The sequence below is a fragment of the Sebastes umbrosus genome, chromosome 20 (genome assembly GCF_015220745.1).
Source record: "Sebastes umbrosus isolate fSebUmb1 chromosome 20, fSebUmb1.pri, whole genome shotgun sequence".
NCBI lineage: Eukaryota > Metazoa > Chordata > Actinopteri > Perciformes > Sebastidae > Sebastes > Sebastes umbrosus.
The window spans coordinates 838685-866368 of NC_051288.1; the positions used below are offsets into that span (position 1 = coordinate 838685).

Genomic DNA, 27684 nt, shown 5'->3' on the forward strand with positions numbered 1-27684 from the left:
TTATAAAAGACAGAAGTGGTAAAACGAAGAGCCGTTTGGGAGTCGAAAGAGACGGCTCTTCTTGGTGAGCTGAGCCAAATGATCTGGCTCACTAAAAAGAGCATCAGCATCAGTTTCACCTGTACACATATCTATGTATATAATGCATAAACACTGCAAATAAATCACCATTTAGTATTATTGGTAGGTAAGTTCTAATATCAGTCCCTACCATCCCCAAGAACTGAAGAGCAACATCTTATTGTTTGGTAGTACATATTTTATACACTGTATGTTCATACTTACATTCACTCCCATATTCACCAGTTATCTGTAATCCTCAGTGACACTGATTCCAGCTGAGACTTTCCTACAGGACTATCACCAGTTCACTGCACTACTTCCAAACGTCCACTAGATGTCACCCTTAGTTTGAACTCAAACTGCTGAAGACATCATTGAGATGATCGGAATCATAATCACAGCATCAGGTATTTCTCATCAGTGGATCACGGTTTTGGATTTAAAATTCCTAAATAATCATCATTCAGCTGTTAAAAGACCAATATGTAATATATTTACTGTAATAAATCATAAAATGACCATGCTATGTCATCTGAGATTAAGTGCCAGTTTGTTAAATTAAAATACTGGCTCCTCTGACAACAATGCTACAGCTAGTATGTTCTTTTGTGAAATTTCCATTCCGGTCCTGAACGTCTGTTTTTGTTTTGGACGGTGTGATCCCGTCCGCTGTCAACAAACAAACTGGCACATAAACACAGCCTTCTGCAGCCATGGAAGCAAGCTAACAAACTGGATCAACTGAGATAACATCACATTATATTCTGCCTAACTAGTGCCGTGCACAGACATTTTGGGGGTCAGGTGCTCAAGCAAAATAAAAAAAGTCACCCCTCTCATAATTATTAATAAAAAAAAGATACATAGCCTACAGTAGCACATATTTTACTAACTTATGCATTTATTAATTTCATGATCCATACACAATCATGCAGATGTTTATTACTCAACAGATGATGGATGTGATCTCAGACCAGCAGAGCGATACAAGTAAACATGACAAACATCGGGGCTTTGCCTGGACCTCTCTAGGGGCGTCCAGGGGGGATGAAGGCTCTATTTTGAGGTTGTGTATCAAAGGTAACCCGCAAAGAGATTCATGGAGCCATGAGAAGCGCTGTAGTTTAAGCATGGCGGGTCACCTGGTTGTTGTCACGGCTGTACAACCATCAGAACAGACTATTCTGCAGTGATTTAAAGCTACTACAAGGAACTTTAATTTTTTGTTGATTTTGGCGGTCCATGTGAACAATACGGCCTGGGCCTCCAGCAGCGTGGTGTCGGTGTTGGCTCCCAGCGGGGCGAAGCTCTGCTGTTGACCGGAAGAGAAACCGCTGCTGCCGGGCATCGAGTTCTCCACCTACCGCCGGAGCTAAGACTGTGAATGTCTACAGCAGTGGGTTTCTGCTGTTTATATTATCGCCTATGTTTGTCTTTAGGCTACGTGTAGAAGAGAATTAGGGTCCGATACTGTGCTCATGTACTTATTCTCGTACTCGCAAAATGGCTCCGATACAACGGCACCAATACCACTTTACGGCAGCGTGACGTTAACCTCTCGTCACCATCTTTCAGGTCCTCACGCTCCACCTCCCCGACGGTGAGATGGGTTGGTGGTGTGCCCGACCCCGCTGGGCCAGGATCCTACCTCAGCCGGCACGCACCGGCCCTCACTTTCATTGCGCCACGGGGTTTTGCTTGCACCCTCTGACTCGCGCGTGCGTTAGACTCCTTGGTCCGTGTTTCAAGACGAGTTGGGTGGGTTGCCGACATCGCAAGGACCTCTGGCGCCTTTTATGTGGGCCGAGCCCCGCCCTGGCAGCGCAACGCAGTTGGGGCACACTGAAGACAGTCCGCCCCAGTCAACACTTGCACCGAGATCAGGAGGTCCCGTCCCTCCCCGGCAGGGAGAGAGGGCACAGCGAGGTCCGGGCGGGGAGTGCTGTAAAGCTGCGGCCGTGCGCCACCTTCGCCCAGAGCCTTTCCATGCCGACCTAGAGCCGGTCGCGGCGCACCGCCTCGTGTGCGGGACTCCCCAGCCTGCCGTGTGTCGCTCACACCCTCCAGCTGGCTGTATCGGTTTATCCCTAAAGAGAATGTAACGTTTTAGAGTAGCCTACATATGTAAAGTACTTTAAAGTCAATCAGACACAGTCATAATTACAATACAGCAACAGTATTTAATGCAGTATTATTATTAGTATTAATAAAAACGTGATAAAGTTTTGTACAAAATGAGAACATTAATCCTGGCAATGAGATGATAAAACAAGACCACAAAAAACAGTGAATTATTTGACAGCTTTAGTTATTTTTCACAATATAACCGCAGCTGCTCGCTCTAGCCGAAGCATCAAGCACCGGGATGCAGCGCCCCCCAGCTGCCACTTTGAGCAATCACTGACCTCTCCTTGAAGCCACAGCAGCCAATCCACCAGAGGCGACCTACTTTCAGCAATCGCAGCAGCTTGCTCTAGCCGAGGCATCCGGCCCCGGGATACCAGTGCCCCCAGCTGCCACTTTGAGCAATCACATCACATCAGCTAGCCTTAACAGGGGAACCTGGCACCGGGATGCTCGTGGCCCCCACTGCATATTTCCAGCTTGCTGTAGCCAGAGGAGGAGGATAAGATGAGAAAAAGAAAAAAGAAAAAACCTGCACCAAACGCCAACTTCTCTCCATCCTGGGCCACCTTAACTTCGCCCTACATAGGAATATCTAGTGAATGTACAGTGGACGTTTGTTCAGAAATAACTGCTGCAGCTCCTCCAGACCAACAGAGTCCCTTTAAACATTCAAACAAAAACAGTTTAAGAGAAATCACATAAAAGTGTGGAATATTGTGCCACTAAACATTGTATAGCAAAACATTGTATCGGACACAGGACTAGTGAAGAATCACATTTCTAGCAAGAAAGGCGCCAAGTCATCAAGACTGAGAGTCCGTCGCTTCAGGCCTCCCTCCAATGCCACTCCCCCAAAATTATTATTACAAACATAAACATATAATAATGAACGTGAAGGGCGAACAGGGCTATTGTTATACTCACAGCTGTCAAGCTGCATGTGGAAGACTCCGCAATGAGTGCACAGGCAGAGTGCAGGCAAGTAGCCCGTCCAATCATTTAATTTGGGTCGAATGAAATGATAGGAGTTTATTACAGTCCTGCGACAGCCACAGTTACCTTTTTTGTCAGAGCATTGATTTATTTATTACTGTTGGGATGTAAAGGAAATTTAAACTAATATGACAAAAAAAATCTAAAATCTTTAGTAACCCTACCTTTAAATGCACAATATATGTTTTTAGATTGACAAATCCTGGTGTGGAGTGGTTCATCCTGTGACACTATATAATTTGGTGACATTCAAAATTGTGACAATAAAAAGGCTTTATTAGTGATAAATCATAAAAATCTCAATGGAACACATTGAAAATAGTATCAGCTGATTAAAAATAATTATACAAAATGTAATGAATTTGACAATTTTCGACACTAATAAAACAAATTGGGGAACACATTCAGAATCCAATACATAATCTAAAAGACCACACATATTTTTGGAAATCTAAAAGTAAGAACAACACAATTCAATACAATAATGTTCATGCCTAATATTTGAAGTTAAAAAAAAGTCTTATGCTGTATGCCAGCCACCCGCGTGTGATGAGAGCAGAATCCTGTGTGTTCTGTTGGCACATGTCTGGATATTGTTTTGATGCAGGGATAGAGAACAGTAACCCTATAATGACTGGATTAAACCTCCTCAACTCTGGCAGCTCCCCAACCAGCACAGAGTACACTCTGTCCTAAAGTCTTCACTGGTTTTAAAATCCAAAGTTACTGGAAAGTCAGCATGTATTTTGTTCCTGGATCAGTCTTTACTCAAAGTCTCCACATTAAACACCTCACCAAGAGAGCCAGATTCTGTTCATCAACAATCAGAATAATGTGTAGCCTCAGTAATATGATCTCCATTACTGAAAGCACTCCACTCCAGCTTACACCAGGTAAATACTACAACCAGCTGGAGCCTATGACAGGATATATGGGAAGGAAACAGGACACTCCACGAACAAGTCACTAGTCTATCATAGGGCTACAAACACATCTGTAACGTCTGTATTTACACTGTATGAACACTGTAATGTTTGCTGTTTAAACTAAATTATATTTCTCCAACTGACAGGTACAGAGAGTATTTCAACAAAGATGTCAAAGTCTAAAGATGATCACCAGGAACTATATCCCTGGATTTAAATCCTTTCTATGAGGTTGTCTTAAACTGTGAAGTTATTATTCCTACAGCATGTGAAGGCAGAGTACAGACTACATGCAGAGCATTAGTCTACACGTGCAGGCCGGTTACCCAATCTGTAGAACAACAGGTCTGCCATGTGAGCTGCCTCAGTGCTGTGTTGACTGGCCCGCAGGCAACCAATGAGAAAAATCCTGCGAGGCCGGTCTACATGCAGCCAATCAGAAAATTCTCCACTCAGATCAGTGGGTGTGGCTCGGGAGCTGGAGCTGCCCTAACTTGGATATGAGTAGGACCTCCTCTGTCTGTCTGTCTGTCTGTCTGTCTGTCTGTCTCTTCCTCTGACTTTATATGTGAATCTAAACAGAATTCAAGCATAGAAAAAGGAAATGACAAGGTGATGGCACTTTAAAAACAATGTTTCAGCTACCTATAACACATCTCTCATTGTTATAGGCTACCTAATCATCTATCATACTGAATTAATAATAACAAGTCTATCATGTATTATATGTATTATGTAAATACGTTTGGTAAATACTAGATGCTAAATTCTGACCTGATACTGTGATGCTGAATGATTATTTCCCATTCTAGTGCTGGAGTTGTGTAATAAACCCAACAACCAACACTGAGTTTTACATGGTTTTTCACCATAATTGAATACAGTGTCATTAGTGTTAGGGACAATGTGTGTGTGAATGCTGTGGATTATAAACGCTGTAACAACACACAAGATATACCTGTCTCATCTCAATCAAAACTGGTCTGGCCAACAGCACATCGATTTCCATTCATAGGAATGGGGGTCAGTTGTTTTTGTAAACACAATCTCATATGAAAAGCAGAGAGCCGTTTTTTGCCACATGTCTACTTATTTACAATAGGCTACAAAAGGAATTTGTGGCACAGTTGAAGACGCGGACGTTGTTTTTTTCAATTCTTGCACTATAGACGACACTTGCTTACTGCTCAGTAACTCCTGTTTCCATTACAATATGACAATATGTGCAAAACCACACACTTGTTGTATTAATCTGAGCTCAGGCATGGTCCAAACGTGCATATGCATCCTGTGGGCCTGTATAGGTTTCATTCTTCTGTGATCAGTCTGTGATCACTCATGTAAGGCTGGGTGTGTGTCTGGCGCTGTTTATGTATGTGTTGCCATATTATGCTTTACATACTGTAGCTATTATTACACGGCTGTGTTGAATACTCGATTCTGAATCACGGCGTTCTGCAGTCTGTAATTTCTCTATAACAGACTGTTGCTATGTATAACAGACCGTTGCTACGTATAACAGACCGTTGCTACGTATAACAGACCGTTGCTATGTATAACAGACCATTGCTATGGGCGCAGCTCTGCTGTCGGACTATGGCGTACCGTTTTTGTGTTGAAATATTGATTTATTCAGTAAGTAGCCGTGCAATAAGCGGGATAATGTACAGCGAGCCGGTCATTGTTGTGAAAGAATCCCCTTCAGGGTGATGCATTATTCTTTACAATGGATAACATTAATATTTTATTATGCCTGGATAATTAAACAATCAGTCACAAATACAACCTGCTTGTATTAACTTGGTAGCCTATTAATGTTTTTTCATTAATTCGTTGGCATTGTACTGCTGAAGCCAACAGCCTCAATGTGTAAAATACAACGTATAATCCACCGAGCAGTAAATTCCTGATGCATTGTGTTAAGCTTTAGCAGCCATGATGTTAGGCATTGATGTATTCTAATGTGCAGTGGCCCAACTCTTCTTCAATAACCGTGAATCATGTGGTCACAACAGATCCAGGTGACCTCGTTCATGGTGCTGTTCATGGTGTTGTTCAATGGTTCTGTTAATGGTGCTGTGCTATGCTGTTCATGGTGCTGTTCATGGTGTTGTTCATGGTGCTGTACATGGTGCTGTTCATGGTGTTGTTCATGGTGTTGTTCAATGGTGCTGTTAATGGTGCTGTGCTGTGCTGTTAATGGTGCTGTACATGGTGCTGTTCATGGTGCTGTGTTGTGCTGTGCTGTTCTGCCTGTAGTTGCTAGGGGAAGTGACGTCAGCAGCGAGCAGCAGCTTTGACGGTGGAAGAAAAGATCCGCCAGTGGAGTGAAGCTGCGTTCGATTAGGAGTTAAGTCTATCAGCTAAATCCGTCTCCATCCGTCTGTTTTGGGGCAATAATGACCCCCAAAATACGGAGAACATAAACTAGGCGCTTCACACTATCGGACGACATCGATATTATCGGCCTGCGTTCCTGGCAAAGATAGAAAAGGGATGGTGAAATGTTCGTTGTTCCAGGAGGAAGTGGGACTGTGGGGGGGGCGGGGGAATGTGAACTAAGGAGGTTGTAAAGCAGTCAAGAGAGCTGGAATCTGCCGAGGGACGTAAACAAGAGGTCCAAAGCTGAACATTACGGATCCGCAGCGTTAAACTAGCAGGTAGAGACACGAAGCAACACACGGTAAAACTAACGGCTGCTAACGGCGACATGGAGCTGAGAGTGGGGAACAGATACAGACTGGGCAGGAAGATCGGAAGTGGATCTTTCGGGGACATCTATTTAGGTGAGTACAGTTTGTCTTCAACTTGTCCTCACTTTCACCAACCAAATGTCCCCCGTTATGACCTCTTCTGGATTATTATGTTACTGTTAAAACATGTATTATTCCAGATAGCATTAGGTTCATATTAACCTCAGTTAGCTAGTTACTGATCCTCAACGTTAACCATTACCTCTGTTGAGCCCAGTTCACTAGCTAGCTACAGGACTGATAGAACAAGGCGATGTGGGTTGAAATAACGTCACCTGGACCGATTTGTGGCATTGCAGGTATGATAGAAAAGACAGGTGAGACAGCTAGCTACTTCAACTGCTGCTGTACAAACATACAGTGGTTACATGACGGTGTGTAACAGTAACAGCTCACTGAGAGCTGAGCTGGTTTAAGCAGATCCAGCCGACATTGCAGTTGTTTTAACGTGACGTTAGCTTCACGGTCTTATGATCAGTCGAGACACTGAGCCATCACCACATCACCGCTGAACCAGCACCACGGAGATCCCGACGTGGCCTGATGTTCTGGCCGCTAACGTTACACCGTCGTCCACTAACGTTCCAGATATGTGAACCCATACAGTAACCTGTATCTGTAGTGGAGGAGACTTAAGCTCCATTTGAAGTGTAACGTTACACTAGCTTGTCTCTCAGCTGTGAGGATGACAGCAGCTAACAACAGACTACTATCAGATCTGCTAAACAGACAGTGTCTCTACCAGAACCCAAACCACCACTTCTTTCAGGTTTCAAGGCTCCTTTTAGTTTCTATCACCCACGGTACTGTATGTATGACAGGGATTCACTTTTGAGTAGTCATGTGACTTTGTTTTTGATCACCTAACCACTGGGCCTACTGGTTTTTGATTAACTAACCACTGGGCCTACTTGTTTTTGATCACCTAACCACTGGGCCTACTGGTTTTTGATCAGCTAACCACTGGGTCTACTGGTTTTTGATCAGCTAACCACTGGGCGTACTGGTTTTTGATCACCTAACCACTGGGCATACTGGTTTTTGATCACCTAACCACTGGGCCTACTGTTTTTTCCAGTTGATTAAGGCATCAGTTAGCTCTCAGGCAAATCAGCCTTTGATATGCAGACTTAGGAAAGTTCTCAGAAAATAGTTATTTACAAGCGTTAGTTTAATCTTTCCATGTCATAACTAGATGATGGAGGAGTTGACTTCTTTTATGCTTGGTCACAGAGCCTGTAAAATGGTGTCTAGATGTTGACATGTTTCTGTTTTTGACCTAAACTTGGATTTCTTCAGTTACTGTACTGTAACAGAACCAAGAACTTGGGCTCTGTCCCTCAAGCCTACCATGTTTGGCATAGGGATGTTAATAATTAACATTAGGAATTTGAACCGATTAATGCTATCGGTTAAACAGTTAAAAGAAATATTTTTTAAAAAATAGCTAAAAAGTTGAGTAAAACTCAGAGGAGTGGCTTGTCACTTAAAGGGAGAATAGCTGGTCCACCTTAACAGCCCACCTTATGGCCAGTTCAGACTACACGATGTCAGCCCGATCATAGACCGACACGGCCGTCGTAGGGTGTCGACTCGGATCGGGAACAATAAAGTGTCGTGTGCGACAATCGATCGTTTTATCTCATGTAGTGTGTCATAGTATACGACAACCGACACCGCATCTGGGACGCCTCACAACGTCCCGATAGAAAGTCTAGCATGTTTAATTTTTTTTTTTGCTTTCTACAACGTGTTCTGTCATGGCTGTGAATTCGACTGGCTGAGCACAGAGGCGCACAGCTGTAAACAGAAGCACATGGATACTTATTATGCCGAATGATATCATCGGACCTTCCCAGAGCAACTGCTGATGGACCTCGAAGTAGGATATTCAATCTAGGTTTTGTCGGCGTCTTTGCGCATGGAGGATCCCGTTGCGCGCCTGTTTTAGCTTCTCCCTGTGATTTATATTTTTATCGTTTTCCCCTGTAGCCTCGTGGGCCCCTTTACTTGGTCAGGCCCGGGGGGCTTCAGCGCCGGGAAGCCCGTATATTAAGACGGCGGTGCCGGGAGAGTGCGTATTGTCGGAACAGGGGACCGACGTGTAGTCTGTCATGTGTCGCGGCCAAGTCACGACAATAATTTATAACTCTCAATCGTCTATTCTGACATAGTGACCATCGTAACCATCAAAAATATCGTGTAGTGTGATCCTGGCATTAGGTGAGTCTGAGCAGGTGTTGCAGACACAGGAACTTGGCTTGGGTCTGAGGAGTTGTAGCATTTATACACCGACAAATAAACTAGGCCAGCACGATAAGAGGAAAATCTGCGATAACATTGTTCAAAATTGCGATGACGATATAACTTGCGATAAATAAAAAAATATTGAAGTGAGCATATTAGCTATACATATATTTAAATATAACGAGGCTAAATGTTGTTTATAGAGCAGCAACCGTAATGTTAATAACAGCAACGTCACCATATAAACTCATTGATATCTCACTGGAAACAATCTAGAATATTAATCAAATAAATCATATTCCTGACATCAAAATACTGAGTGAAGTTTATGAAGACTGAAGAACACAGACATCAGTCCTTTCTCCTGTAAGATACATGACAAACTAAACATGACACATACACTGAAACATGGCTTACTAGAGGGAACTAAAGTCATTCACAACGCAACTAAATAACTTACACGTGTTTACAATTCGCTGTTAGCCGCCGAGCTAACGCGCTGTGTTTGTGTAAACATAACGGCGGTAGATGAGAGACTGCAGATAGAGCAGATTGAAACGCCGCTTTCCTCCATGTTTAACCGTTTCATTGTGTTTTGCTTGTTGAACAAGTGTAATGATAATGTATCTTGGCTTTACACTTGCAAAGTTTTATTGCATGTACTTTCAGTAACGAGCATAGTTGTCATAGTTCACTTGTCTGTCTCCATTGCGGCCTCTCTGATCAGCTGTGTGTGCGTGTGCGTGTGCGTGTGCGTGCGTGTGCGTGCGTGTGCGTGCGTGTGCGTGCGTGTAGCGCGTAGAGCTCCGACACAGAGCAGGAGGGAGAGGATGCAGCTTTAGCCCCGGAGCTCGTTTAATAACGGGTTTTGTTAACCATCCTTAAATATAATGATTTTTCTTATTCATCGCATTTCAGACAGCCTTTTGCGATGTGTTCATATCGCGATGAATATGAAAATACGATTTATGGGTCAACCCTAAAATAAACCGTTCTCACACTGCACTGCTACGTTCACAGCTGTAACACCACCGACAACCCCACACTCACCGCCGCCACACACACAAGGTCTGTCGGTCATACGGGGACAATACACGCAGCGTCCGAACGGTCTGGTGAACTGGGGACTCAGTTGTCTGTTGTGCTCATACACTGCAGCTGGTGATAAATGATGGATTTAACCTGTTTGTGCATCAGCTTATCGTTGCAGCTGAGCGGCTTGTTAGCCACTAAAAATAGCACCGCACTAATCTGGTCAGTTAACGGTTAATAATCGGTTAACGAAGGTCGGTTATCGGTTAGAAACAAAATTCAAAATTAGCATCCCTAGTTTGGCACAGCACATGCACCCAGAAGTTACTAGTACCAAAAAAGAAAAGAAAAAACACTTTGTTTTCTTTAGATAACGTAAGCTGTCAGAATGGATGTGGAAAAGATGGTCCTCAAATACAGACCGACACTGCATCCTGTGTTTAGCTCCGCCCAAGACAATCGTTATTGGTTTAAAGTAATTCAAACTAGCCAGAGCATTTTTTCCCCATACCAGAATGATACTGGGTATTACCAGACCTTTCTATAGTGCTGACCCAGCACTGTGGAGAGAGGTGTGGCAATGCCAGCCTAAACCAGCACCAGACCGGTATACCAAAATGTACCACTAGGTGTCGCACTTGACTCACCAGCCGCTCCCAAGTGGAACATAATGCGACTGATGCCTAATTTATACTTGTGCAGAAAAGCTTGCGCAGAGATGGTTTGTAGAGCTCGCAGAGAGCTGGAGAGATGCGCCATGCATAGGGTCTGAAATTAACTTTATTCACTCCTTGCCACTGTAGCAGCTTTCAGACCCTGGCCGTGCACCTCCTGAAAAACGTGTCTACGTGCCAGGCACGCTGCAATAGTTTGTGAATGGACATCAGAGCCGGGAGGTGGGATTTACAGACAAGTACCTCACATCTGTTACAACAACTGTTACAACAGCTCCTCCTCATCATCCAACTCATAATTGTTTTTCCAGCCATGGAATTGTGTTGGGCCAAATTTTATGCAACTATTGAATCACGTTTATCAAATAAATCAAAGACCACCTGACAAAGGATTTGAAAACCACGGGTCCAAATCAAAAAGATATTTCATGCTACATCCAATCTGCCGCAGTACTATGTATAGCTGTTGTGTGTGAGAGGTGCCTGCACAGCAGCAGGAGTATAAACCAGGCATGAGAGAGAGCCCATGAAGGAGAGTGTAGCACCTCCAGTCCACTATGTGGCAGTAATGGTCCTCTAAGCTTGTTTGCCAACTGCCAATTAACATGAAATAAATGAGTGAAGATGCACCACAATCAGTTATCAGGACAACTGACACATTGTGCATAGTTTTAGTTTTCTTTGAGACTATCTCTGCTATGTCTCGTCTCATCTCCACAAAAAACACACTAACTTTGTAGTAAATAAACACAACGTGCGCCTCTTCCCACCTCTCCTGAAATGTGATGTCCTTCATGTTGCTGGCCTCGGCTCAGCAGTAAATTGAACACGGCCTGTCAGACATTAGGTTCCATCAGTCTGGTTATAAACACACATAATATATTAATCATGTTGTCACATGGCTTATTGCTAATGCAATAGTTCAGGTATATTATATGAACATACACTGCAACAGGAAAAAAACTGGGACACATTTGGAATCTTTACGTTTATAACTGTGAAATGGTCTGTAGTGTGGTACGTCTCACACGTGTGCTTATAGTCTGGAGACCTGCCATGTGTATTAACATTTGTCCTTTTCCAGGCACAGATATTTCCGTGGGTGAAGAAGTTGCGATCAAGTTGGAATGTGTGAAGACCAAACACCCCCAGCTCCACATCGAGAGCAAGATCTACAAGATGATGCAAGGAGGAGGTGAGATATCAGCTTACAATACTGGGATCCTCATTTCTCATTGGACTTCTGTTCTCCATCTCAGACCTAGTGTGCTCAGTTTCCATCTCCTCATCAACCCCTCTCTCTCTGTCCCTAAGATTTATTTACACCTCTTTTCATATAAGTTACGTTATCTTTATTTCTTGCCCCCACCATATCTATATCTGTAGCCTATAGATAAGATATATTTTAATAAAATACAGTTGTACCGACAGGATACAGTAGAGCACAGAGGCCGTTTCCATGCTGCAAGGCAGACAAGCGCTCGTGTCTACCTGTCTTTTCACCCGAGGAGCTCAGTGATCCCGCGGGTCCCAGTGGGACATCAGATGAGTAGGCGGTCCTTAATGTGGCCCAGGACACATTCACTACACACTGCTAAAAGATTGTGGTCACATGTGACCCAGACCACCTCTGAAAGGGGTCTGAAAGACCTGATCTCAATGCATCTTGAGTGTGTTCACACCTGTACTTGAAGCTGTCCACTTGTGATCGGATCACTGAGGACGCATGTTAATACCATGTCTGAACAGGGCCACTGAATCAGCTCATAGCTTTAAATCTATTCAGATCCTGAAGCCACACCCGTGGGTAAAGACACACAACTGGAAATGATGTAATCCTATGTATTAATCCTTACGGTTGTTTAGGGAGTCACTAGAGTGTATCAACAGCTGAGGGTGAAACGAAAGATAGTTTAGGTAGTTGGGTAAACTGTAACTTGAATTTTACCCCTTTTTTCCGTGTAATCTCCCTATTTAAGGCAACCAAAATGAATTGGACAAATTCATATAAATTTCAAATCATAATATAGAGTGGAATGGAATGGTGGCTCGATTGCTAGTACTGTCGCCTAATGCTGTGTTCACACTACGGTCAACACAGCAACAGGCTACTAGCCATCTCCAATGGAAACCGGTGATATGAAGCTGCAAACTGACGCCCAACACTTGTTGCTGCGTGATGCGCTACAAATAAAGTTGAGCTGGTCTCAACTTTTTCTCAGCGCACCAATGACACAGTGAAGCGTCAACCAATCGTGTGTTTTTCAGCCCTAAACGACTCGCCAACAATGTAACAAGGCCGTTTTGATGCTTTTGTCGCTCGTAGTGTGAACATTGCAGTAAAGCGCAGCATGCTTGCCCCCTGCCACCCTGAATAATAGGAGTGGGATAGAAAATAGTAATAGTGTAGACTGCGAAGAAAGAATAGTCACTGGAGTTACACCTCTTCAAATGTGAAATACATCATCAGAAGGAGGTGTTCCCTAGACTACATTTACCATCGTTGTTTACTCTCGTGTCTTTGCAGTGGGCATTCCAACAATAAAGTGGTGTGGAGCAGAAGGTGACTACAATGTGATGGTGATGGAGCTGCTGGGGCCCAGCCTGGAGGATCTCTTCAACTTTTGCTCCCGCAAGTTCAGCCTCAAGACAGTCCTCCTGCTCGCTGATCAGATGGTGAGACTGCCTACCTAATTCACTCTCACACTCACACACACACACACACACACACACACACACACACACACACCCCCACACACCCACACACCTTCTGACCCCTGCATACACACATCCCACATCATCCTCTCAGATTGTATCACACGTTCTTCCACTAATCCAGAGCAGCTAGAAATGAGAGCAGAAAGGGCTTCTGTGTTTATATAGGCACCTCATTGAGACATGTGCAGTTCACTTGCTACTAGTATTTTTAGATCTTTTTCTATTATATCAATTTTGCGAGAAGAAAATTGTGCAGCTCAGACAGCTATAGGTGAATCAGAGTAGATCGATGCATTTTCCATTATTGAGATTTTCCCACAGAAAGTGGTTCCTTGAATGTATTTCAGGGAGTAGCCCGCTCAGAAATCTTTGCATCTGTGGTTGTTCTCTAAATAATGGTAGAAGGACTGCACTTAAATAGAGCTTTTCTACCTTAATGGACAAAGCGCTTTACAGTTGGCCTCTCATTTACACACTCACACACAGATGAGCTTCCATTCAAGGCGTTGGCCTGCCCATCAGGAGCAGTCTGGGGTTCAGTATCTTGCCGTAAGACACTCAAACATGAGGACAGGAGGAGCCAGGGATCGACCCGCCGATCGTCCGATTAGTGGATGATCTGCTCTATCTCCTGAGCCACAGCCGCCCCAAAACCTTAAGCGCTGTTTATTAAAACAAAATGATTGAAACACATCTATAATTATAAAGGCAAATGGTTTGATCTAGGGATTTTTAATAATTAACCAACAATGAGAATTAGACCGATTTTTTTTAATGCAACCAGCTAAACATTTAAAAGAAATATATTTTAAAAAAAAGCTGAGGAGCAGCTTGTCACCAAAATTAGAATAGCTGGTCCACCTTAAGGGTCAGCCCACCTTAAGTGAGTCTAAGTCAGTTTTGTTGCTAACTTTAGGGCTAACCCCCCTCACTTTAATCAGCAGGTCGCTGGTAAGACATGTGAACTTGGCTTGGGTCTGAGGAGGAATGCATGCAGCATCGTGGCTGTCAGCTCTCCTGGGCGAGACGGGTGAACGGGGGACTCCGTTGCCTGTTTTGCACATATACTGCAGCTGGTGATAAATGATGGATTTAAGCTGTTTGTGTGTCGGTTATTGTTGCAGCTGGGCGGCTTGTTAGGCACTTCAACCACAGTACCCCTGCATGCAAAGCACTAATTTTGTCGGTTAACGGTTAATGATCAGTTAATGAGGGTCAGGAAAAACAATCAAAATTAGCATCCCTAGTTTGCTCTGGTTTACATCATGGTCATCAAGTATAGTCTCATTAATCTGCCCTTGTCCTCCCCAAAAATGTGACTTGACTGTGGTGTACAGAAGGAGATGTCAGACAGATGTGAGTGTGCAGCTGTTAAGCCGGTGCTTGCCGAATGCCCTCATATTAACATGCTGTAGTGACCTAATTATTTTGTTCTTCTCCACTACAGATCAGTCGCATTGAGTACATTCACTCCAAGAACTTCATCCATAGAGATGTGAAGCCTGATAACTTCCTGATGGGACTGGGCAAAAAGGGCAACCTGGTCTACATTATCGACTTTGGCCTGGCTAAAAAATATCGTGACGCTCGCACACACCAGCACATCCCCTACCGCGAGAACAAGAACCTGACTGGCACTGCACGCTACGCCTCAATCAACACACATCTGGGGATTGGTAAAAAAAACAAACACACTGAATAAGCCTGTTTGACGTGAACACAATACTGCATTTCTTAAACCGTGACTTTCAAGTTGTATTCTGCAGTAATGTGCAGCAATGACCCTTTTTCTTCTCTTCCTCTACAGAGCAGTCGAGGCGCGATGACCTGGAGTCCTTGGGCTATGTTCTCATGTATTTTAATCTGGGCTCGTTGCCGTGGCAAGGCCTTAAGGCTGCTACTAAGAGGCAGAAGTATGAACGGATCAGTGAGAAGAAAATGTCCACCCCCATTGAGGTGCTTTGCAAGGGATACCCCTGTGAGTCTCAACTTATACTTAACTTAAGCTTTCTTCAATTTAAATTATTCTAAAAAAGATTCCTCATTTAATATTTACAGATAATAATCAAGAAAAGTCTGTCCCTCCCATCAGCTGAGAAATGTTTTCTCCCTCTCTGTCACAGCTGAGTTTGCAACCTACCTGAACTTTTGTCGCTCCCTGCGCTTCGATGACAAGCCGGACTACTCCTACCTACGACAGCTCTTCAGGAACCTGTTCCACAGACAAGGCTTCTCTTATGACTATGTATTTGACTGGAACATGCTTAAGTTTGTGAGTACTAATCATAATGTCTAAACTTCAGCTACAATATATACTTAAACTGTACATACTGTTTGTAGATACCTGTTTTTATTACCTTGTTATTTTATTTCAGATTAAAAGGCAAAATGATATTTTGGATTGAAATGATTTTGCCTATATTTTTGCATTTGATAGATTCCATGTCATTTACATTTCCCCTCAGGGTTTTTGTAATGGTTGAAAAGCCTTTGAAACAGCATTCAATCCGAGGGGGTGGTCTGTGTAGTTAGGCTGATGTAAAGAAAAAATACTACCCGAAGTAAACAAGTCTCCATTACTGCGGTGGCGTCTCCCGACAATACGCCCACCTTTGAATGGAAGCTGTCCTATCAAGTGTACAATTTTCTACTTTTACATTCTATGTAACATTACTGATGACAACGATATCTAGGAGTTCAGGTAGAACCTGAGCAGTTCTCAGCTGCCAGACGTTAGCCTGACATGGTGAAACAAGTAACATCAGCTAGGTTAACACTGCTTAGCTAACGTTAGCAAACAACATTAGTGGGCTGAGACCAGGGTCCGGAATTAACACCTGCCAAGTGCCAAAGCAGGTAGATTTTCCGTTTGGCAAGTAACTCTCGGAAGGCTATCCGCCACACTGGCGGGTAAACATTTGTACCAAAAACTCTGCTCGGTTACGCTGAGGGTCTCTACCATGTTCTGGTGACATTTAACGTTAAGGCGCGCTGCTTCCGTCCTCTGCTCTCTGTGTCGGAGTTTGACACGCACACACACACACACACACACACCGTGTGCTTAATGTTAGCGAGTGTGTGTTCAACAGAGAGAGTATTCAGGTAGTAAGGTTACAGCTGTGAACGTAGCAGTGCATGTTTACAGTGTGTGAACAGTTTAGGCTGCTAGTCGGTGAATAAATGCTACAACTCCTCAGACACAAGCCAAGTTCCACCTGCTGATTTAAAGTGAAGGGGGTTAGCCCCATGGTTAGCCCATGGTTAGACCCCAAAGCGAGCAACAACAGCGTCGGAGATGTTGGGTTTATTTACTTTTTAAGAGATGCTTTATTGATTTGTTTGAGAGGAGGATTCACTCGGGGGGGGGGGGGAAACGGAACTGAACCGAACAAACTGAATTTCTATCTTTTGTTGTTTATTGCTAAATCTCTGAAAAGAGGTGTTTTTTTTTATTGAACTCTGGACTCTTTATTTCCGGTGAATGTTATTGGGACTTGCATTTGATTATCTTACACTTAACTCCCCAGATCCACTTAGTTTGAACCAATCCAACAGCATCCAATCAAGTTTCAGGAGAAAACCATGAAGAACTAACGTTACGTTACTGAGCACCAGTTTGATCCAGTTACTCTGCTGTTAGATGACGTTACATTTGGTGAAGAGCTCATATGGCTTGTTTAGGACTCCTGAGTTGGGACTTGAGTGCACAGACTTGAGACTTACTTGTGACTTGCAAAACAATGACTTGGTCCCACCTCTGGTAGCCTTTACCCGGTGAAATGTCAGGAAGGTATACAGAATAGATACCGCCCAAGCCTAGTATTCAGGCTTGAATTGATTAACTGTCAATATATTTTAATTATTGTGCTTTAAATATTGCTCTAGGCTCTTCTCTAAGTTTGTATTCAACATAATATCGCATTATCTCAATGAAGTGTACTGAAACAAATGTAAATGTGACACAAAAAGGCACTTTATTATTTTGGCCAGTGGATTTTTTCATCTAACAGTCCCCTTAGCCGGTGAGTCAAACTTTTAATTTCGGACACTGGCTGAGACACTGTCTATGAGCTGCAGTGGTCCCACAGAATAAATGAACTCAGTCAACTCACCGTAGCAGTATTGTGAAATATAAAGTTAGTTGCTCTACCTAGGGCAACCTAATGACCACAAAGTAAACCTCATTGGGTCGGCATCACATTATCTATTATCTACTCCAACCTCTTATATAAGTTACTACGAGCAACCACAGACACATTCAGCTGGAAACCGCATTCACCAGTTAGCAGACAGTAGAGTCACTACGACTTGCCACCGCAGTGATGGCGGCGCCGTTAGATGGCGGAACACAAAGCGGTTGCCAGATTCGTCTATTGATGTAAAAACATCCTTATTAGTTCTGGTCAAGAATGTCATCCAAAGGCTACAGCCATATGTAGTAATATAGTATGTTTTTGTCTGGACTGCAGAGGGCCAGCCCTACGGAGTGACTGACTTAGAGACTGAGTGATGAAATTACACGATTGGTCGGCCGAGTGTTGGAGTTTCCTCATTTCTCTTTCAAAATAAAAAGGCGGGGAACAGTCCTTTTATGCAAATGAACCTGTCCAGCGCAATGGGTCTGGCTCACAAAACTAGGACCGAGCTGTGAAACTAGGACCGAGCTGTGAAACTAGGACCAAGTTGTGAAACTAGGACCAAGCTGTGAACCTAGGAATAAGCTGTGAATACAAAAAACAAAGCTGTTTTAAAGTCATTCAGCGTTTCATTACACTGTTGTTGAATGAGCACAAATTCAATCATACAAATTTATGAAACAACCTTCTTTCACTTCTCTTTTCTTACTTCAAAAGCCTTTTTAGTTGCTATACAACTACTCAATGAGAAGAATGTTTCAGTACACAGCCCAACAAAACTTAGTTTAGTGAAACCTAAATTAAATGTAAATGTAAAGCGATTAGAAACATGAGCAGTGTTTCCTACGTACAGACTTTACTTGGCTTTAATGGCCGCCCAAGTATTTTCCTCAGGCCTCGCTGCCTCAGCTGTCCAGGCTGGACAGACCCACGGCGGAGCCGCGGATCTACGATGCGGCAGCCCCGACGTACTGCTGCACGCTGCTCACTCGGGACCGGATCCCGGTACGGGGGACGGACAGCTGCACGGCCTGGAGGATGTTCCCATTGTAACCTACCAGGTGTTGCGTCGCCCCTCGTTGGACTGACAGGCTTCTAGTGAAACGTTGCGCACACATGATGTTCGTTCCCATCCAGACTGCAGTGATGGTTTTAAAGAAATCTTGGAAGCCGTTGTTTTGCTGCTTAATTTTTCATCTAACATAGCAATGCCGATCTTTCTCCGAGACTGTGTAACATCAGAGGAGCAGAGTCGTTGGTTGACCGGTGTGGAGAAATGTGCTTCTGGTGTGAACAGACGGGCTTCGGCTCACACAACGATTAACCCAGCGAGGCGCATCCGTTCCTGATGTGAAGCCACCGTAATACAACAGATAAACATCGGACACTGTCAACAAGGTACCGATATCAATGTTGGGCCAATAAATCGGTGCATCCCTACAATTTGGCGATATTTGGGATTTAAACCCAATGCTAATAAGGAACCATAACGTTAATGAGGTAATCGCCGGGTGGAAACCTGCAGCCCAGCAGCGAAAGCTCGACCTGAGCAGCCAGACACAACCATCCAACGGTACAGATCACAGTAAGCGCTCTACAGATATTGAGGGTTCTTGTAAAGCATCCAGTGTCATCGATAACACCAGTGTTGTCAAGAGTTTGGGACATCTCTAATGCCGATGTGAAGAGTGGTTCATCATGAGGATTTGGAAAAATGACTGATCAATATTTAAGGACTTGTTAAATTTGTGAAGAGAGCTTGGCGTGGCGGTAGGTGGGAGAGTGAGTGTTTAGGTGGGTTACCCATCAGCCTCAGCTGTACAGTCCTATTTTATGTTGCTTCTTTATTATCGTACGCAGGGAGCCAACCGTGCAGCAGAGGAAGCAGAGAGAGAGCGCCGGGACCGGGAGGACAGGCTGAGGCACGGCAGGAACCCCGGGGCCAGAGGGATACCCGCCGCATCAGGACGACCACGAGGAACCCAAGAGGGAGCGCCGGCCACCCCGCTAACACCCACCTCACACACAGGTCAGTCCACTCCAGCATGATCCTGGTCATCAGTGAAGTGTTTCATGAATTTAAGATGTCAAGGCTAGAATTCAACGGTTCAGTGTTCACTTTGTGTCGACTGTCAGCAGTAAAATTATGGAATTCTGTTATATGTAGGGGGTTTCATGTTGGCAGATTTAACTATTTAGATGTCGTTAATATAAATATGAAGTTGACAACAATAATGCTGTTTTTTTCCTTTTCTTTAATAAAACAATAAGATGTGAAAAAATACACAAACTAAGGCATTTGAATCAAAAGCTATAGTCAGGCAATTAGTATGGAATATGATACAAATAGTGAATTATTTATGAATGCATGAATATGATGAATTCTCTCATCATATCATCTTTCCCTGCTGATGGTGGTTTTTGATCTCTGATCTCCAGCGAACACGTCCCCTCGACAAGTGTCCGGTATGGAGCGTGAACGGAAGGTCAGCATGCGACTGCACCGCGGCGCTCCCGTCAACGTGTCATCCTCAGATCTAACGGGACGGCAGGACACGTCCCGCATGTCCACCTCACAGGTACAAGACAGCCCTGCAGATGCATTAGCTTTCTTCTTCCAGTGTCTCTTAAGCTACTAGCATGAGCAGAAAGAAGGAATCTGTACTTCTCATAGAGAGTTCCACCTCACCCCAGGCTTGAAGAAGAAGCCTTCTTCTGAATACAGAGGAGGAAGCTTTACAGTAACCAGTAGCAGCTAGAATTACATTTTAAAGTTTATTTAACTTTGTCCTCATGGAGGTCTGTGTCTTGCTACTTCATAAGATCATTAGACATTAGTCTGATTACTGGAGAGTGCCTCACACAGAACTGAGATCCAGGGCAGCAGAAGAAGGTCTGGATACTCCTTAGTTCCAGCACGCCAGCCTTGTGTTTCTTGTTAGAGGGAGGTGCTGCTATTCAGACCGTACTCTCCAGTTGTGTGGTTGCTGCAGGATGTGGGTTCTGACTTGACATATTGGGCCTTCTCTCTCCCTTCCCCCCAACCTCAGAATAGTATTCCCTACGAGCATCACGCCAAGTAGACGCTCGCCACGTCCTTGTGTGACGGCGGCAACACTGGGTGAGTCCTGTCCCTAAAGCACCGGGGATGCATGGGTCCAAATTCCAGTTCTACACTGGGCTGCCTCAGAGTGTTGTGTTCAGGCCTGGTTCCAGCATTTATTCACTTCCAGACTACGTCTGCCATTTTATCTGAGGAGAATTCTCTAACTAGACAAGGGGCACAAGAAGAAAACATGTGGTGGGCATGAGCTTAGATCAGCAGCATTAACCGGTTCATGCAGTTGGACCTGGAATCAGGTGTGAACACCACAGCAGATGCTCAGTCACCAGTGAGCTGGGCATCCAGTTTGTGAATGAGACTTAGCTTGAGCGACCAGCTATTGATGTCAAGTTACACACTACCATCACAGCCATCGAGTAGTACATCCACTTGGCTGTTGATGACATTATAGCTGCACTGTACCAGCCTAAGTCTCATTGAACAGTCAGATACTGACTACTTTCTTAGCAGGAGGCTCCTCTGAGAACTGGAATGGATAATGCATCGCAGTGCAGAGTCTAAGAATGTAACTCCCTTATTGCTTCCTCTGGTTGACGTAATGCCCCTTTAATCAGCTCTGTGCCTGTGGCTTGTTGCTTGCCCTGTTGGTGTGATGGCAGGCCGACAGCTATAGCATCCTAAAGGAATGTACCTACCTACAAACACCCCCCCACCACTCCCCCGCCTTGCTTGGTGCAGTCACCTGCAGATTCTTTGGCTCCCTGGTCTTCCACACTAAACACCTGCATGATGTGAAGCTACTCATTTGCAAGTCAGCGTTGAACTTTGTCATGGCTCGAGAAAACCTTTTATCAGTTGTTGAGAAAGGGAGTCCGTCTAAAAGCAGTCTGTGTTTGTTAGGAACAGCCAGTGTTTCCTTGCTGTGTCAATGGATACGTTCTGGTAAAACAATGGCAGTAAACCTACACACGACCACCACGACAAAGATACTCAGCTGAATTAGGCCCGTTCCACTACAGGAACAACAACCCGTAACTTGAGGTGTGGCCATCGTCACAGGTTCTGCTTTTATTTCCTCTGTACTTTCCTCGTTTGGGTGCGAGTTCATGAACCTGAGTTTTGTCACTGACCAGGCGGAAAAAAAGCTCCTTCACTTCCCTGTGTCCTGATTCAGATACCGATTCTAATTCCAACACCGGAGCTCTTTTTTGCATAAAATTTGCTTTGCATTGAAATTTAGCATTAAATTTAAAAGCGATTAAGTTGAACTGTAAGTAAAGTAGATTTCAAAAATAGTAAGAGAATAAAGAAAGTGTAACAGCAAATTGACAACTCCTTCATAAGATTTTCAAAGTAAATAATATAATAATAATAATATAAATTTAAATAAAAGTGCAAGAACTGTGTAGAGAAATACATTTCTACACAATCAAAAAATAGGGATGTACCGGGTCCGATACTGTGCTCATATACTCGTAAAACTACTCGGATACAACCGTACCTGATACCACTTTACGGCAACGTGACATTAACCAACAGGGGTAGTGCCTTGCATACAGGGCTGCTGAGGTTGAAGTGCCGCCAAGCTGCAACGATAACCTGATGCACAAACAGGCAACAGAGTCCGGGTGAGTTAGCTGCCACGATGCTGCATGCGTTGCCGTGGACACACGCAGCCACTTCAGTCTCCACCGCATCATTTAGTTTAGCTGCCAGGTTGTCAGCTGCGTGTCTGCCTGCGTGCGTGCGTGCGAAGTCAGCAGTAACGTTTTTCATCCCAGTTTAGATGAGACCAGCTACGATAGCTTGGAAAACAGCTATATGGAACTGAATTTGATGAATTTACTGTTAATCAGACCACAAATGAGACAAGAATTAACACAACAAACTGACTTTGTCTCACTCGCTCTCTTCTTCGCCGTCTCCTCCAGGGGAGGCGGCCGTCTGGCTGCTGCTGCACCAAGGAGCCGCCCCGCCGCACGCCGGCCACAGTCTCTGTTCTGTTTATCTGTCAGTTTGTCTTTCTAGTTAGCTAGCTAACTTAATTAGGTGTCGTTACCTACCTTTTTTAGTTTCCTCCACATTAGTTTAGTGAGTTTATTTTCATGTGTGTGTGTTTGCTGAGAACGAGTGCAATCAACGCAGTAGATTAGACGGAATCCCACCAGCAGAATCAACACAACACACTGACTGTCTCCTCCTGCTGGAGGTAAATTAACGGAAAGTAGCAGAAGCCACAGCTACATCTATAGTGGTTATTTGCATAAAAACACAATTCAAATAATTGATTATTTAAATATTTGCTTTGATTAAACAAATTCTTGGTAAGTTGTTATGAAGTTTAACAGGTCATAATTCTCTCTCTAATATCTATTTTATATTGATGTGAAAACATCTCCTTCAAACAACTGGATTTATTCAAGTTTCTCTCCAAAAACTACATTTTACGAGATTACATTTGAACACATCATTATAACGTTGCAATTTACCTTAACCCATTAGTCATTTTGCTGAGCAGACAGTGAACATCTCATAATAATAACTCAATGGCACCTCCGTTAACGTTGGTATCTCCGTTATTTAACCAGTCAGGACTGTGCTGCTATAGGCTGCTAACAGCTAACGTTACTAACTCTCCTCCTGCTGATTTCAACACAGATTTGTTGTTCACAGTGTCTCATTATCAGGTATAAATAGGGTGCGTCCCCTCAGGTTTAGTAGCGCCATGCTGTTGAGCGCTTTTTTGTCTCCGGTCCAAAACAAACTGAAACATGATACAGCGTGCGTATGCGTCATTGTGCATGCATAACTGTTGGTAAGCATCAATAAGAGGAATTGATAGTCACAGAGGCATGCGATGCCAAGAAAGTGGACAACTATGATTCTCTATTCCCATCACTAGCATTTTCCCTGTCTCCCAAAGAGGCGGATGTCCTGATGATTTCACCCGCCACTGCCATCAATTTACCCGCATTTGATGGGTGGCGGGTGCTAATTTCAGACGCTGCCTGCAGACATGTTGCCCGCTGTTTGTAATGCAGTTTCGGGACGTTTTGGGGGTTTGCTGGCCACAACTTTCACCTCCAGAGAAAACAAGAGACAAGTAAATGAATCACAGTGCGGTGTCGGTGCTGGAGCTGAGGAGAGAGTGGTCGGTACCGGTTGACGGTGCACCTCCAAAATGTCCTGAAACTGCGTTTCAAGCGGCGGACCTCGGCAACACCGCTGTCCGTCCTGCGGTGCGCTGTGGCTGGCGTGCAGCGGTGTGTCTCCTCTGTGCAGCAGCAGCCAGACGGCCGCCTCGCCGGGAGGAGACAGAAAGAAGAAAAACGATGTAATCAAGTTGCCATGGTTAACAAATTAACGTCTGACTGTTAACCACAACCCCATCCTCTGTTTGAGAAAGTAACACTGGCTGGAAGGGGCTTTAAATTGAATTCATAAAAACATCAGACAATGCAATCTGGATCGGTACGTCTGACATTTAAAAGTCTTTGCATGTAAATATAAAAGAAAATCTATGTTGGTGCCACTGTTTCATTGTTGTCTGTCCTGCAATTGCACTGCACTCTGCACACCTGCCTACCAAGCCTACCAAACCTACCAAACCTTTTCATTTACATAGAACCAAAACCTACTGCTTTGTAAAACACAGTGGAAAACGGGGCTGAACCTAGACCTCACAGGTTCTTACAGGTTCAGATCATGGGAAGCTCCAGGTTACGGGTTGCTCAGATCCTGTAGTAAAAAGAGCCAATATTCAGCTGCATTACTGAGTGTAGTACCTCTACAGAGGGAGAGGAGGAACCATAACAAAGACTAGGGATGCACCGATACCGATATCAGTATCGGGTCCGATACTGTGCTCATGTACTCCTACTCGCAAAACGGCTCCGATACAACGGCACCGATACCACTTTATGGCAGCACGACGTTGACCTCTCGTCACCATCTTTCGGGTCCTCACGCTCCACCTCCTGGACGGTGCGGGCGAGACGGGCCGGTGGTTTGCCCGACCCCGCTGGGCCGGGATCCCACCTCAGCCGTCGCATGCCGGCCCTCACTTTCATTGCACCACGGGGTTTTGCTTGCACCCTCTGACTCGCGCGTGCGTTAGACTCCTTGGTCCGTGTTTCAAGACAGGTCGGGTGGGTTGCCGACATTGCCAGACCCCTGACGCCTTTTACGTGGGCCGCGGCACGACACGGTTGGGGCGCACTGAGGACATTCCGTCCCGGTCGACAGTCGCACCGGGAGCAGGGAGCCCTGTCATGGTGCGGCGAGGTAAAGCGCTGTAAAGCAACGGCGGCGAGCTACCTTCGCCCCGAGCCTTTCCAAGCCGGCCTAGAGGCGCACCGCCTTGTATGCGGGACTCCCCAGCCTGCTGTGTGTCGCTCACACCCTCCAGCTGGCTGTTAACGAGGGTCTTTTGGCACAGAGAAGTACTCGTATCGGTACTCGGTATCGGCGAGTACCCAAATGTAAGTACTTGTACTCGGTTTGAAAGAAGTGGTATCGGTGCATCCCTAACAGAGACCAACACACCTGTGACATGTCAGTTTTCAGATGAGCAAAATCCAAACCCACCTTTTCCGTTATTGTTCCTCACAGCCTCATTATTGTCATAGTACAGACCAGATGACTTTAGGTTGTGTTGTTCATATTAATGTATCTGTGATTGGCTTCATCAGATGCCTTCGTGCATCTGCCCGTCTGATGGAATGAAGAAGCCTCTGAGGTTTCTGAGTTGTATGAGCGGTTAGCACGTCACCGGCTGTTAACTAACGCACCATATCATCCACATATATCACGTGCCTGCGGCTGCTCCAAAGCTCTGCCACCAATCATTATACTCGTTGACCTTTTTACTCAGTTTTTTAATTTCATACATCTTTGTAACGATGCTGCCTGATGCTGTAAGCCCTCTGGGAGCTTGCTCCCTTCATCACACCAGTATTAAAGTATGTTCTTCTATGAAACGGTATGGATTCATGCCTTCGCTGCACAATTACTACGTCATTTAAGAGAAGTTGAAAAATCTTGTCCAAAGCCAGAAAATATATGGATATTGTTCTAAGCACCGATCAGCCATCCCTGGTTCCAACCCCTACATCATGTATCTTATGTGCTGAACAGGAGTATTATATGCTTTTAGGGTGATGTTGTGGCTTGAAAATGCATTTAGACTGTAGATGAATGAGAAGTCTGTACGTACATGTTAGTCCAGATGCAGAGAGCGTGCATGGAAAGCTTGATGTAGAACACGTGGAGGCTCGTTGTTGGTTCTGACCTGCTGCTTCCTGTCTTGTGTTTCCTCTAGATGGTGTCCGGTGTACCGACCGCTGGTCTCCATCTTCTAGCTCCTCGATGAGCCCCCCACAATGCACCCTGGCGGACCAAGCCCTGTTCACTCAGAAGCAATCTGACATACTAATGCTACTATTCATTTCCACCACTACTACAGCTACTACTGGAAGGCTGCACACTGCGCTCTCGCTCTCTCTCTCTCTCTCTCTCTCTCTCTCTCTCTCTCTCTCTCTCTCTCTCTCTCTCTCTCTCTCTCTCTCTCTCTCTCTCTCTTTCTTTCTTTCTTTCTTTCTTTCTTTCTTTCTTTCTGTGTGTTGGTCTGACCTTCCAGAACATTAAACAGTGCCGGACCTCAGGACCCCCCCCCCCTCTCCCCAGACGAGCTGCCACCACCAGATTGTGAATGGGCGGTGCTTAGTCCAGGACAAACATGGACACTGTACTATATATATATATATATATATATATATATATATATATATGGTATGGGTAGTTTTTGGGGTGTGATGTTTTCACTGGTATTTTCCGTTTTCATTCCCTCCTCCCACCAGTCACTTGTTCTGTTTTTAGTTGTCATCAGCACCACTGATGGCTCTCTTCAGTAACTATATAGCCATTTGTATAAAATAAAAAGAAAGTACTTCTTTGCATGTTTTAGAGGTGAGCCTTCAGCATCAGCTGTGTGAGGCTCGAGCGCTAGTCAAACCCACGAACGTACCAAACATCTGTTTTGGTATCTCGGGTGCAGGAGGTCGTGTATTCACCCGTTAGTCGGCGAGATGTTCTGTCTGTTCACCTCCAGGCTCTGGTGTACCATCCAGTGAGCCCGGCTCCCTTTCTAGTGTTCTGTACTAAAGAAGTGCACTTTATATCGGGGGCGAGGGCATCATGTGACACAGTCACCAGGGGTCCATTCACTGCTACAGATAAACAGTCTCATTTCTCTTATTTGTATCATTTTGAAGCTGTGAATTACTTGTAATATTGATGTGTAAATGTGTGCTCATCTGTAGGGATGGGATGGGTCTGAACATGACTTGTAGGCTCGGTCCAGGAACTGAGCTGCCGCAGGTGTGGGCTGCCATAGATGTAGTAGTCTCCCACCAGTCGTCCCCCCCCCTCAGAGCCATGGAGTTCTTACAGAAAGCAGTGGGCAGAGACGTTTAGTGGGACATGCTGTCTCAGCTACTGCTCTCGGTATTAGAGGTTCAGTCATCCTGATCCTACGTGGCAAACTGCAATATTGCCATCGGCACTGAAAACGCATTCTTTGTGAATCTGTTAAACAATTATTGAAATGATGCTTTGTTGAGAGGAAAACTGAACTCCATCCTTTCACAGGCTTCACAGCAGCAGTGTTCTGTTCTGTTCTTTTCTAATTAACACAACTCGTCTGACACGTCTGGCTTTGATGAATACCTCTGCCATGTCTCAGAATGAAATGGCCTGTTGTGATTCATTCTTGCTGCTGCTCATTCTCTAGTTTGGGATTTTGACCCTTGACCTCTTTGGTCAGCCGCTCAACACCTAGTGAATTATGTAAGCAAACCAGATCAGCAAGATTTACTTTCTCACATTTATATTTGCCACTGTATTTGTGTACTTAAACTGTAAATAAATGAATTACTTGTACCTTTTCTTGTC

General features: G+C 44.5%; 1 protein-coding gene and 1 long non-coding RNA gene across 4 annotated transcripts; one reads left to right on the forward strand and one right to left on the reverse strand.

Annotated features, from left to right (window-relative positions):
• Window positions 1-4143: 4143 nt before the first annotated feature.
• LOC119479960 lies at window positions 4144-17891 on the reverse strand. The gene is made up of 3 exons (XR_005204785.1): window positions 17813-17891; window positions 10357-10360; window positions 4144-4154 (listed from the first exon to the last, which is right to left on the reverse strand). It is a non-coding gene; the product is annotated as an uncharacterized LOC119479960 (long non-coding RNA).
• On the forward strand, window positions 6335-27672 carry csnk1db (casein kinase 1, delta b). Of its 3 annotated transcripts, none has more exons than XM_037755988.1 (10): window positions 6335-6895; window positions 11900-12010; window positions 13343-13491; window positions 14981-15209; window positions 15341-15511; window positions 15657-15805; window positions 19530-19698; window positions 20109-20248; window positions 20725-20790; window positions 26054-27672. In XM_037755988.1, the coding sequence occupies exons 1-9, from the start codon at window positions 6820-6822 to the stop codon at window positions 20773-20775; spliced, it is 1245 nt and encodes a 414-aa protein (XP_037611916.1). In that variant the 5' UTR covers window positions 6335-6819; the 3' UTR covers window positions 20776-20790; window positions 26054-27672. The 3 variants fall into 3 exon arrangements, with proteins under 3 accessions (XP_037611916.1, XP_037611917.1, XP_037611915.1); XM_037755989.1 differs by having other exon boundaries at window positions 6337-6895; window positions 20720-20790; XM_037755987.1 differs by lacking the exon at window positions 20725-20790 and having other exon boundaries at window positions 6338-6895.
• The last annotated feature ends 12 nt before the right edge of the window (window positions 27673-27684 follow it).